General features: G+C 38.4%; 1 protein-coding gene across 1 annotated transcript in view; it reads left to right on the top strand.

Moving 5' to 3' along the window:
* Positions 1 to 13,613, top strand: part of FHIP2A (FHF complex subunit HOOK interacting protein 2A) — a 32,356-nt gene that overhangs the window by 675 nt on the left and 18,068 nt on the right. Inside the window, exons 2-5 of the mRNA XM_040605484.1 lie at positions 7,577 to 7,655; positions 9,581 to 9,750; positions 11,914 to 12,018; positions 12,342 to 12,464. Coding sequence (XP_040461418.1) covers positions 7,577 to 7,655; positions 9,581 to 9,750; positions 11,914 to 12,018; positions 12,342 to 12,464 — 477 coding nt within the window. The remainder of the gene's footprint in view (positions 1 to 7,576; positions 7,656 to 9,580; positions 9,751 to 11,913; positions 12,019 to 12,341; positions 12,465 to 13,613) is intronic.

The following is a 13,613-nucleotide window of genomic DNA, read 5'->3' as shown; positions in this document are numbered from 1 at the left end:
AATTGTCGTCTTGTCGCGGCCGGCAGACAGCAGGCGCCGTCTCCGGTGTTTTTGTGTGATGTTGTCACTTCACACCGACGTTTTCACCTCTGGCTGCTTGTTGAGTTGCGTGGGGTGGGCAGGGGGGCCGGGGCGTGCGTGGCCGGTTAGAGACCATCATGGAGACTGTAGATATCATCATGGGGACTCGCACATCTGCGCCCATCGCCGTGGTGAGGAGAGGGAAGCAGCAGGGCCTGTTTCTGAAGCTGCCCTTTCTGTAGGCTGCCTTCAGCGGCCTGCTTACCAGGACTTGTTTACTGACCACACGATTTATTTTGGTTTGCTTTTCAGTGAGGTGCGGCTCAGGTAGTAATGTCTCTGGCTTTCAGCACCTTTCTCAGTGAGCCAGGACACCTACGAGACTGAGTTTGAAGAGGTGCATCTTTGGTTAGGTGCTAAAAACTGGCAGTGAAATACGGCTGGAAGTGAAGGTGGGAAGCGTTGAAGGAAAGTGGTTCAAACGGTTGGAAAAATGAGCCTGCATGCCAAATCCTGCCTCATGTGAGGGGCACCCTTTGTGCATTAATGTATGCCTCGACGCCGCAAATACTTCAGCGTATACTTGACTTTATGTGTGCCTGGAGTTCTGCAGTCTTTAGCAGGACTTTAGCAGGTTTTAAAGGCATATATTAATTTCCTGCAGGTTCCTAGTTCGCTTTTTTTAGTGGTAGAGTGGCAACTGGAAAGAAATGTTTACTTAAAGCAACATTTCATGATGAAATGACTTACTTAAAAACTCTCCCTGACCACATATGAATGCCTTCAATAGACAGTGCTTTCATTGGAGGAGGAACAGAAATTAGTGGCTGCCTGACTAAAGAAACCTTGTTATGGTGAGCTGTGCCACATTTTGAATAAGAGAGGATGACAGAGGTTCAGGAGTGGAAGAGCAGTTATTCTTTCAGGCCTTACTGACTCAAGATATCTAATAAAAGTTATTCCTAGAAGAACATTTACATTATTGATATGTCCAAAAGATAAGCAAAAATAACTGCATTTATTTGAGATCCATAAAAAAACTAGGAAAAAGGAGTGAGTTCAATGGAAAAGGGGAAAAGTAGAAACAGTAGGGTCTAGGCAATCTTTTTTAATTTATAAAAACCCACCGGAAACAGATTGATAACATCATTTTGCAAGTGAACACTGTAAAACGTGTTGTATGTCCTTGCTCAACTCTGGTGTCCTTTCAGAATTGTCTCATCCTATTAACACTACTGTGATGGATCTCCTGATAATAAATATTGCACTAAATTGCATTTACAGGGGTGTAACAAATACCAAGCACCACATATTAGGAATGAAACAAGGAATCACAAAACCAAGAGGATATTAAGAATGTTTCTTACTTTATCCAGGAAGTCTGACCCACTAATTCAAACACAGAACTGTTAAACAGTTTGGGGGCTGTATGTGACTTCAAATTGTTGTGTTCTCTCTTTAATAAAAGTGTGCGGGCTACTTAGCTTTCTACTCTGAAAATGAAAACTGGTGTAAATCCTAAGTGTTACATATAGCTGTCTTGATGGTGTCTGGTTCTGTTTTCAGAACCTGGAGAATTCAGATCATTTTTACCTGCTGTTATTGCTGTGGAGCAAGTACAGCTTGCGCAGTTTCCTGTGGACTCTGTTTCAGCCCTGATTATCAGCAACAGAACTGGTAATTATGATACACATTCTCAAAGGTTTTGGGTGCCTACCTCCAGGAGAAATTCAGTTGCAGCTGAACAGTTTTGAGCTGAGCTGGACACTTAATTACACTTGAAGAGCCTAGGTATAGCTTTCATTGGCGGGACTACTTTAAATGAAAAGTGTTCGGGTAGTCCTTCTCCCCTGTCCTTTCTCCTGCATTTCACTTGCATAATGCTCGTGTCCTGCCCCAGGGCCCGCAGGCCTGCAGACTTCAGAGACATGTATTTAAATAGTAAGAGTTCCTGTGTTATTAGATAATCGTTGTTATCTTACCCTCAATATGCCATCTCTCTGGACTATGAGAGGTTGACAGTCTAACACACATGGGAGTATTTACCTTTGCTTGTTCTGAGCATGCTGCACTTTAATTGACTGCCTTCATGACAGGACTCTGATGAAGCAAGCGTAAGGGACCAGTTGCTTTTTATTACCTTGAATAACTCAAACCTTTCAGTCTTTTTTGCCTAAATTGTCCAAGTGTGTGAAATCGTATTCCTGATTTTTATTACAACCTAATCCTAATTTTTGCCACCTCTTATCATATGTCAATCCTGACAGTATTTGAGAGACTTTTGCCCTTTCTGAACTTCTCTGCAGCATCCAGATGAGCAAGTACTACTGTGGTATTGTCCTGACAGGGCATCCTTAAATTGGATTGGGGGGGGGTGTGGTGTGTGGTGAGAATGGTGGAAGGGACTGCAGTCTTTGTTCTGTTACGTTACTTCTGGGCAGAGTAGAATTACTCTTGCTTTATGGGGTTAATATTAATGAATCTGTGAGTTTATATATGGCTTGTCCCCAAGATGTTTTCTCTTTGCTGTGCATTTCTGATGCACTTTTATCCCAAACCTTTTCCAGGAGTACTGCATTCTGAGTGACATAGAAAATGCAGTGTACAGTAACAAAGTAGCAAGTCAGTGTTATTTTTTTTCTTACCTTATGCTCTTCACTCATGTTTCCCTAGACAAAACAACTTGCCCTTAAAGTGGTCGGTCCGTGTTCAAAGGACTTTTGTTTGTGTTTGATTTGGGCTTTCAGGAAGTGTTTCATCTTAATAGTTGACTCAAAAGGATATTTTTGAGCTGCATACCTTGAGCAGGAAAAATATTATTTTGGTTTGTTTTAATTTTGCAGTTTGCTGTCAAGCAAGATTATTTGTATCACTCTCTTGGTACATGGGAGTGAATTTAGATTTTGGTGCCTGCTGCACATTTTTGGCACCCCTCTCTACTGATGTATTATTCCACTGTATCTCTTACAGTGGTGCCTTCAACATGCTTTTAAGTAGCTTCTTTTTTGTTCATATTTTGGGGCAAATCTGAGCTTTGAAAGAAACTGAGTTACTTGCTGCAGGTACTGCTCCAAAATCATTAACTGCATAACTCTCAGAACAAGATTTATTCTTCTTGAATCCACTTTATTTGATGTAATGACCTCACATTACTGATTGTATTAACATTTTGTTGTTATTAACAAGTTAAGACAAAATGCAAGCATGTGCAGTCTTAACTTTATATGTGAATGCAGTCACCGTTATAAAATCTGTATGTTCATCAGCTGAAGAAATAAAGTAAACCTTCAAGCATTAGCTGTTTCTCAGATTTTCCCTCAGGGCAAATGTTCACACTAGTAAAGTAGTCAGACTGAAGAAAACCATGGAGTGACTGCTGTAGTTTTCCTTGCTTCAGTCAAGGGAGTGTGCATGCACTTCCCCTTCCTTGCTCTTTGACCTACTTTCTGCTTTTTTGCTTTAGCATCTGACCGGACAGTACCTGTTATTCTTTTATACAGTGTTTTGTTTATTTTGTGAAATTGTTGAAAAGATATTGAAGGATATCACCAATTTCTGTTGTTTCCAGTCTTTTCAGTATTGAATTGCACTGCTGAAAAGCATACACAAAAAATATGACAATGATTTTTACATGCACAAATTAATTGCAGTTAAATACTGAATATTTATAGTTTCTTTGCTTTTGATGCTTTGGGTGTTGTTTTTTTTTTTCCCTGCCTAAACACAAATTCTATATACTTTTGAAAACTATGTGGGGTTGTGTTTGGGACAGATAATGAGCAGGCTATAGCTCTGGTCAAAGATCTACAGTTCTCCTGAGAACAGCACTTTTCTGGAAGGAGTGGTGTTTGATCATTAGTAATGTGTTGTTACCAGAATGATAAGGCAGCATGTGTTAAGTTTAGCTCACAAATGAGAACACTCACTCGCTCCTTCCCAGGAAGCTCGACTGCTGGGGCTGGGGACCAGATGGAAGAACTAATCAGTGTCTTCTCAAATGGGCTGGTTTTTAGTAGTGTTTTGTAGTAGTGAGTTTTGGCTATTTGATAAGCCAACACCTCATCTTTAAGGTACTGGTGTTATTTTCCTCAGAGAAGGAGAAATTCACTTTGAGATTAGGAATCGATAGCTCAGAATTAGTAAGAACATGTGGAATTACATCAAAATGGATAAATATAACTATGAGAAATAACTGCACTTTTAAGGCAATTCCTTCAAATTAGACAAATAGCAGGAATTAATGGCCTCCACAATGAATTTTGTTTTGCTTGAGAATCTTTATACAAGTATGTGTACTTTTACAAAAGACTGATTATTTTGATTGACAACTGTAATTTATATTTCATCCCAGCTGGTAACTAATAATTCATCCTAAATTAGAAACTTCAACTTCACCCTAGAATTACCTGTCCTAGTAAGGTTTAGCATGTCAACCAAGTGTTTGGGAGCTTACATTTTCTAATGCTTTCCAGTCCTGGGCTTTGTTTTTGTATAAGCTGGTATCTTAGTCTTGGTCTTTACCTTGATTTTGTATCTGAATAATTAAGTTAAGAAGGTTGAGGTGGTTTTTTTGGGGTTGGTTTTGGGGTTGGTTTTTTTTTTGTCGGTAAAACACTTCTCTCAGAATATGCATATAGCATTGCTGGAGTTACATCTTTGTTAAGTATTCCCTAGAATAGCTATGTTGAAAAATGCAGATTTATACTAGGTACATCTGCAGTGGGAAAAGGAGTTTGGGGGTGGGGGTACTTGAGTGGAACAAGTAAAGAAATACAAATTTTCTGTGCTGTTAGGCGTTTCTGAGTCTGGTAGCCCAATGCAGGCAAAGTCCCCACAGCTCTGTATCACTGGGTCCAGTTGGTGGCAAGGTTGATCATGTATTCCCAACAGGCATACATGTACACATGAATGAGTGCACACTTAGGCTAATGGTATATCTGTTTGGTATCTCTATCTTGCAGTCCTTGATCAGAGAAGACTGTGAAATCACTGAGTATTTTATTTTAAAAGGGCAAGATCTGTCCCCAAATTACTTTTTCACCTCTGAGAGGAGTCCCTGGAGGCATTTGTTGGGTGGGAGGATGTCTGTATCCACAGTTCTCTCCCATGGTGGTTAAATTATTGACAGTGCTGAGAAGTGAAATCCTTTTCCTGGCACTGCTCAGAAGCACTAAATTCATCTTGAGGCAGATGAGGCTAGAAGAAGTGGAGAGGAAAATCACATCAGTCAAGGATTAATCTTTAATGTTTTCTTTCATGTGTTACTTTGGAAATGGAGTGGTCTGAAACACCTAGTATTCCTCAAAAGTGGTCTTTGTGCTATTCGTCAGCCAGAGTTGAGGTTTTGATATAGTTTTATTACAGAAAGATGCAAAATGATCATTACATTGCTTAAAATGCACATCTACAGCAGTAAATGTGACAGGTGAAGCATGATACAAAATATCATATGCTATGTCTTCAGTTTGTTCAGTTATTCTTCTGAATTTCAATAACCTAGTAAACTTAATAGTGAAATAAACTAATTTTGTCCAGCGTGCAGTATCTTGGTATATGGTAGCTGGTGTGCTGAAGTGCTACACTCAGCGCCCAGCCGCAGGAATATGGAAGACTTAATGGGTCCACAAACTGTCAGGGAATAGATAAGCAATGTCAGTTTGATTTCCGGAATAGATAAGCAATGTCAGTTTGATTTCCTAGTTGCCTTTTGAGAGGGCACTTTTCCACACAGGATGCAGGCATAGATAGTTACCAAGCACCACTACCTTTTTAAAGTCTTGTGTTTCGAAGTCCTGAGTGCAAAGGGTCATTAACAATTAGCATTCCACTTTCTTATCATGGCAGGGCATTCTGTTCATATACCAGGCTTTACATCTTTACCAAGATAAATGTAAGTTAAATTTAAATAAAATTAAATTCAAGGAAAAGGAAAAAGTGATGTGTAAAACTTCCAAGCTGTTTCAAAGAGACCTACACTACCTGGTGAATGGTATACAGGTGTTTGAGCTCTGTGCTTCTGTTTGTCCAAGAACTGAGGTGACTCAGCACTTTTTAGGCCCTATGAGGAGACACCAGAGGAATTCATAGTATTAATCTGAAATGTGGTATCTATAGCTTCTGCCAGGGGAAACTTTTTCACTGTGAGAGTGACTGAGCCCTGGCACAGGTTCCCAGAGAGGCTGTGGTATCTCTATCCTTTGAGATATTCAAAATGTATCTGGACATGATCCAGGCAACCGGCTCTAGATGGCCATGCTTGAGCAAGAAGGTTGACCAGATGACCTCCAGAGGTCCCTTCCAACCTCAGCCACGTTGTAATTTTGTGAAGGACTGTAATTTTGTGAATAGCTTGTGAGGATGGCTCAACTCCTTATCCATCCAAAATGGACACACCAATGTATACATGGGATTCTTTGTGTTTGCCCTCAGGTCTCATTGCTACCATCATGTCAAGTGATAATCCTTTATTTCAGGATTGCCTATAAAAGAATGACTTGAGGACTTGAGTCTAAAAAAAAAAAAAAGTCTCAGGCAAGTAGGATTAGGCCTCAGTAGCAACAGACCCTGATATGATCCTTTGAGTGGTGGGGGTTTTCCCTATAGGATTCCTGATTTTACCAGCTCTGAACGTTGTACCTTGTGGTCACAAATTCAGTGTTTGCCTCAACTCGCACTGTGGAGACCAGAGTGGTGAAATGATCATGGTCCTCCTTTTTTCACATGCTGCCTGTGGTGTAGCATTTTGTGCCTTTAGTGTGATGGGCCACAGGGCACCCAGTTCTCAGGCTTTGGGAGGAAGGAGCAGTACTGCTGTTGGCTGGGTGGGAGGCTGTAGTTTGTTCTTGCAGCATGTGATTCCTGGATGCCAGTCATGTCCAACTGGTCATCCCAAATTCCTCTAGAAAACAAGAAACCTCCTTTTCTTTCAGAAATTAAATAAGAAATGTGTTTGTTAAAAAAAGAAAGAGCAACCTGTAAGCTCTGGTGATGAGCCTGATGTGTAAAAAAAAAAACAACAAAAAAACCAACACCAAAAAAACCCCACAAAGATCTTTTACAAGTTGTGCTTAACAGGAAAAAAAAGCTACATGGCAAAAAGTGTATGAAGCAGCTAATCAGTATTTTTAAAGGAGCAGAGGGAGAGAGGAGAACAGAGTGTACAGAAAAGGAGTACGGCATCAAGAGCAGATGTAAAAGAACATGATGTTTTTCTACAGGACAAAACTGAGATCTAAACAATTCAAACCTACGTTTCTAGTGTTGCTTTGCTGTATGAGCAATTGCTTTTGTTGCCTCAAACAGATTGTCTGGTCAAAGAGACATCAGAGATTATTACTGATGTTTACAAGCTAGGCAGTACAACATGGGGCTTATGCCATGAATAATGTATGTAGTCCTTGTTAAAGGTAAAAGAGCACAGAATAAGAATTGTAGCACTAGTCTGCAGCAGTTTAGTTCCAAGTATGAGATAAATTCAAGTTAATCTCCAAGGAAATATGTTTATTTCATTCCTGACTTTTTTTTTTTTTATAATTTGTTTTTTTTACCCCTATAGCTCGCACCTTCCCTTCCTTTACAAGAAGATTTTGTTTACCACTGGAAAGCAATCACCCATTACTACATAGAGACATCAGGTAAACGAATAAAACATTCTGGTTTTGCCTTGTTATTGTGAAAACTGGAATTCCCAATTTCAGTGTTGTTTAAAAGTGAATTAAGAAATACTGAAATGAGTCGTGTTCTATCAAAACACCAACAATAATAATTAGTAATTAAAAATATTGTGTACCTCCATTCATCCCTTTAAAAGTAAGCATGAAAAACGATTGAGGGAAGGTCTTTCCTGAGTACCATGTGGAGAATTGTACTTTTTCATGTCTGACCCAATTTCTGTCTTCACATACTCTGTTTAATCTAAACAGACAACTACAGAAATGTATTCCCCGCTGTTAAGCTTTTTATTGTTTTGCATCAGGGATTTTCTTTTTCTTTCCAAGATTTTAATAAAAGTAATTTTGTGGTCATAGATTTTACCATACATGAATTCTGTGTGCTCAGTATTAGGTATTTTTTCTTTAGTGGCCTATCTCCATGAAAGGTATTTTGATAACATAGCTCTGAAAAGTGAATTTCTGAGGAGATTTAGAACACATTTTGTTAAAACCTATCCAGACCTTACTCTGGTCTTCTAAAAAGCTGTTATTCTGATGAAATATGGCGGTCGTTGCTTTTTCTTAAACTTTTTCTTGATTCCCTACAACAGTTATGCAACATTTAAGTTTTTGATTATTGGTCCTAGTTATTAAAGTATTAAGTTTTAAAAGTGAATGTTACCATGCTTTCTTCAAGCTTATTAGTTCTGCATTTCTGCTAGAGTAGCTCTTGAATCTGTGTCTGGGCCTGGGGCCTGGTGATCTTGTTTATATCAATATTTACTCTTACAAGCTGAAACTTGACCCTCAGTTCTAAATACCCATCTTTTGGAACGCTATGTGATGTTTGCTAAGGTAGAAATGACAGAGTGGTAGGGGAAAACTGATAGCTGTGATGATGCGGTACAGAATAAAAGCTGACCTGTCTCCCAGACTTCCAAAAGTCTTGTGAAAACCAAGTTTCCACTCTGTGGATATATTTCTGTCTTCTGCAGTGGGAGCAGAATCATCTGCAGGAAATTTGAGCAAAACATTCTAGGCTAATTGGAGGTTGTGGTAGAGGCCAAAATCACTCTGACATGGCAGTTTTCCTTAGTGATCTTGTTGCCGTTTGCATGCAAGTGACAGTTATTTTTAGATTATTGCATAAGAAGTGTTAACCATTTCCCTAGTGAGCTAGCTGTTCAAATAGAGTTTGGCAGAAAAAAATAAAAAGGAAAATCTCCACGTGCAGATGTGCTCTGCAACATGTTCATGCCAGCTCTCACTGCCAGTGGCGTAAATCCACAGCAGTTTCATGACTTTAGTATAATGAAATTGGAGTCTTACCCTTTCCTTCACGGTTTGACAATGCTATCTTAATGCATAAAGTATAAAAGACAAATATAAAAGCTTCTGAAGAACAAACAGCATAGATGGGGTTTTCTTTGTTGTTATCATTAGAAAAAAACATTTATTTAGTTATCTAGTTTGTAAAGGAACTGATCAGCTGCAAATTAAGCTGATGTTAGAGGCTGTTTACAGATTTCAGAATACTATGTGAAGAGTCAAAGAGGAAGTTACCAAGACAGTGTGGATACAAACTGGAAGATTGAGAGTTGAACCTTTTTCTCCCTAAGCTTGGTTTCTGGCTGTAAAAGTTTCCTTTTCCTGTAATTAATTAATAGACGTTTAGAAATTTGGCATTTTACCTTTTCCCCATTGCAAGGTTAGATATCTGCCTAATGCATATTCCAGTTTACATTAGCAGATACGGTTCTGAAAATTCAATTTAAGACATGTTACATACTATATATAAGGTTCTTTAAATGAGTGGTCATGTGTTTAAATCTTAAATTTGGAACGGAACTTAAGAAAAGTGAGGACAGTATTTTAATCATTCCTAATTGTACATATCTTCTATTTAGATGACAAAGCTCCTGTGACTGATACCAACATTCCTTCTCACCTGGAACAGATGTTGGATATTCTAGTTCAAGAAGAAAATGAAAGGGAATCAGGTGAAACAGGACCATGTATGGAATATTTGCTACATCACAAGATTTTGGAGACACTCTACACACTAGGAAAAGCTGATGTATGTACTCAGCAGAGCAGATTATCTTTTGTGTGAGCTCTTAATTGTAATAGGCACTGAAGTTCTACAGTAGGTGGTAGTGTGGGACACTGAAATGTAGCAAATAGCTGTTTGCTTATGTTACTAGCATATTACAAATAACAGTCTTTTACAAGTGTGATCAAGGTGAGATAACCAGTGAGATGCTGACTAAAGCAGAACCCTGAGATTTGTTACTTACCACTCTGATAATATTGACTGTGAAGCTAGAAGTAGGAGAAACATTTTTGTTCAGTCTAGAATTTTTCTGGCTTCTACAAGACGGTATTATCCCTCTCTGTCCTTTGTTAAGTGTTGGGACGTTCTTGGGTGAACAGTGCTGTATTAAATACAAATTTTGTTTAATTTTTCTGAATGTGATAAGTTATTGCTTAGAAAGATTTCCATGTCAGAAAGCATTAATTTAAGCTGATTCCCAGGCAGCTTTCACATCCAAGTCTTTGGTATGAATGCAGCCGTTGACAGTGTTGTCTGATTCTTCTCATGTCTGCTTTATGGCACATGTGAAATTAGTTTCATGACCTCGGTGCATTCTTGTTGCTCTCTTTCTTGGCAGACTTACGAGCTGAAATGTACGGGGTTGGATGGATCATGGGGTGAATTAACTTGGCAGCCCTTGGTCTAGAACTTTTTGTGATATGATGTAGATGCAGTTAGGAAAGGACGGTGTATCCTGTTCCAAGGGTAGATGGAGCTCTCCATGGTTTCATTCTCAGTCAGCCTTTTACATGTTGTCAAGTTTTTAACCTACTCAGTTTTACACATATAGACAGTGTAGGCTACTAGCTGTCTGAGCTTGGGATGTTCCTTGCTCTGGAAGGACCAGAGCTCTACAATTCCTGTTACCATGCCAGCTGTCCTACATTCAGGCTGAGATACCTGATGAGTTGAAAATACTTGCTCAGAAATACAGCTTGTTCAGTTATCTGTAAACTTTGTCAAGAAACCAGGGTGAAATGGTGACATACCTGAAGCGGATAATTAGTAGGATGTTTGTAAGAGTTGAGAGATATCATTTTGCACTTATGCAAATACACCTGTACCAGCAATTCTTGTACAGCCTGTCTTTATACTTTGCCACTTGTGAGTTGATACAGCTGAGGTAAACACACAGTTCAGTGGTGCAAGATGTTGCAAAGATCTGTTGCAAAAGGAATAATATCCTTTCACAGCACTCACTTAGATTTACTACATTACTGTAGATGCACCCTGATGATACATATTTTGCCATTCTTTTCAGTGGATTGCTTGACAACTCACTGATAATTAAAGATTAATAATCTAGGGGTAATTACCTTGGAAAGAAAACCAGATTAGGCAGTTGTCATTCCTGGCTGTTGTCACCTGTGCTCCATTCAGCTGTGCAGTGAAGCAGGTGAGGGAAATGACGTGCGTAAAATTAACCTATGGAATAATGGCATTTATCAACATGGTAGAACACATTGGAGTCAGGGAGGATTTAGCTAAAAAAAAAGGCACATAAGGACCACGAGCTATCAGATCTCATGGAGATAGGAAAGTACTTTCATGTGACATGGTGCGTGAGGGACAATAGAACAAGGGACTGGATGTTTCAGATATTTGTGACTTTATTCTGCTGAGTCTTTGAGAAAATAACAGCTTTCTCTTGTACTGGAACATATGTGCATTTATAAATGCTTTATCTGTCTAAGGTTAATTGCTCATGAATTTAAAAAGCCTTTTGTAGACATTAAGATATTTATAGTTTATCATCGTATATTTATATGTACTGACTTAAAGAATTGCTGGATTTTGTGGCACAGTACAGACAACTGACCTATAGCCAATTAATTCAGAGTTAATTTCCCATTATCACTGTATTGATAGGGAATATTTCCTGGAAAGGTTGGTGGAAGTCAGCACTAGAGCAATTAACTGAAAGTATGAATAATTTGAAAAAGAAAACAGTAATGAGATGCAACATTTTTTGTTGATCTCTGTTAATATCGATAAAAGTAATGTGAGAACAGATAATTATTTTTTAAAAATTACTTTTGGATAAATTGTTGCTGTTTCATTAACCATTTTGAGCAACAAATTTGCATCTGTGCTTCTTTCTGTATTTGTTATATTTTTCTTACTGTTCATCTTTTTTTGTTTCAGTGTCCTCCAGGAATGAAACAGCAGGTTTTGGCTTTTTATACAAAACTTCTTGGAAGAATACGGCAACCACTTCTCCCCCACATAAATGTGCATAGGCCAGTGCAGGTACTGTTCAAATTTGAAGTTAACTATGGTTTTGCATTTCTTATTCTGCTGTAGCTAACAATGTCTTTAATTCTTCCATTGTCAAGTGAGTTAAGAAACTGCTTGAGTGCAGTTTTAATGTATTGATTAGAGCCTTTACTGCAACGTAAGTCATATGTAATAAAGAAATCTTGTTCATAGCAATGTAAATCTAGACCAAATGTTCAAGTCAATAATCATACATCATTGTAGTATATATATGGATAAAGAATTCAGTGCATTATTCCTAGGAAAAGCTATAACTTATTCTCCATCTTAATTGTTCACTTTTCTTTATGTGACAGAAATTAATTAGGCTGTGTGGTGAAGTTCTGGCAACACCAACAGAAAATGAAGAAATTCAGTTTCTCTGTATAGTATGTGCAAAGCTTAAACAGGATCCGTACCTGGTCAACTTCTTCCTTGAGGTGAGTAAATCAAATGAAATTTTTCCAGGTATATTTACTGTGTCACAAACAAAATGTAGTAGAGAACATCGTGCTTCACAGCTTAGTTTTCATTCACTCTGTGATTTTCTTTCCCTGTGATATTAGAAGGGCTTTTTTGTTTGTTGGTTTGGTTTTTTTTTTTTTCCTTTGGTTCCAGAGACTTGATACATCTGACTGTTTTTACTAAAATTACATTCAGGGCTCTCAAATATACCTGCCTGAGGTCCTTATCCTTTGTAGTGAAAGTGCCTTTGCCTTTAGCGTAGAGTTGTGAATTGTGATGTAGAACACTGTGTGAGGGACACCTTGGACTTATGTTGTTTTGTCTTCAGCCCAATAAAGACTAAGGGACAGATTGCATGGGGCATTGAAAACTTGCAAGTTGCTAAGTGTTCTGCAGGATTGGGCCCCTATTTGGTAGTGGCACATATGGTCTAGCTGCAGTACCAGCTCACAATTGACAATATGACATTATTTTCCATCTGTAAGAAAGCCAAATGTCTTTACTCCTTTGAATTTAACATGTGGCATTGATGAAATCCGAGTGGGAGGAGAAAGAATTTCTAGACTGATTTTCTGTTCCCATTTAGAAGAAGCAGATAAAAGTTTAATTTATAAAAATCCATTTAGAAATGCCTCCTGCTCCCACTTTGATGTTTCCTATAGTGACACATTATCTATTAACCATGTGATGCGTAGGTGAAAAGATGTAGATAGTGTCCTTCAGGAATATTGTACAAGCTCTCCACAAACAAGATCTGCTAAACCACAAGGATACGTTATTTTCCATTGAGTAGATGAATATCACATATAAGCCAGTAGTAAAGAGTCTATCTTCAGTTTATTTTGGCCTTGATTAAAGCCACCCTGATCGCCGTTGTATCCACTGTAGTTGTACAAGTGCTAGAAATGGTGTGAGGATCGAAAAGTTAGTGTTTCAACATTAGAAGCACTTGAAAGCAAACTACTAAATGTATTACATGCAGAATATGGTAGAAGTCCAAACCAGGGTTGCTTGTGTAAGTTGTATGGTTTGAAAAGAACCCTCTGAATGACCCTTATACTCAAATTATGCCCTTGAAATCAAACCTGAGAACCTAAATCTTAAGAACGACAAGTGTTTTGTCA

Source organism: Falco naumanni, chromosome 9, assembly GCF_017639655.2.
Source record: "Falco naumanni isolate bFalNau1 chromosome 9, bFalNau1.pat, whole genome shotgun sequence".
Lineage (NCBI taxonomy): Eukaryota > Metazoa > Chordata > Aves > Falconiformes > Falconidae > Falco > Falco naumanni.
This window is presented reverse-complemented; position numbering and strand designations above follow the sequence as displayed.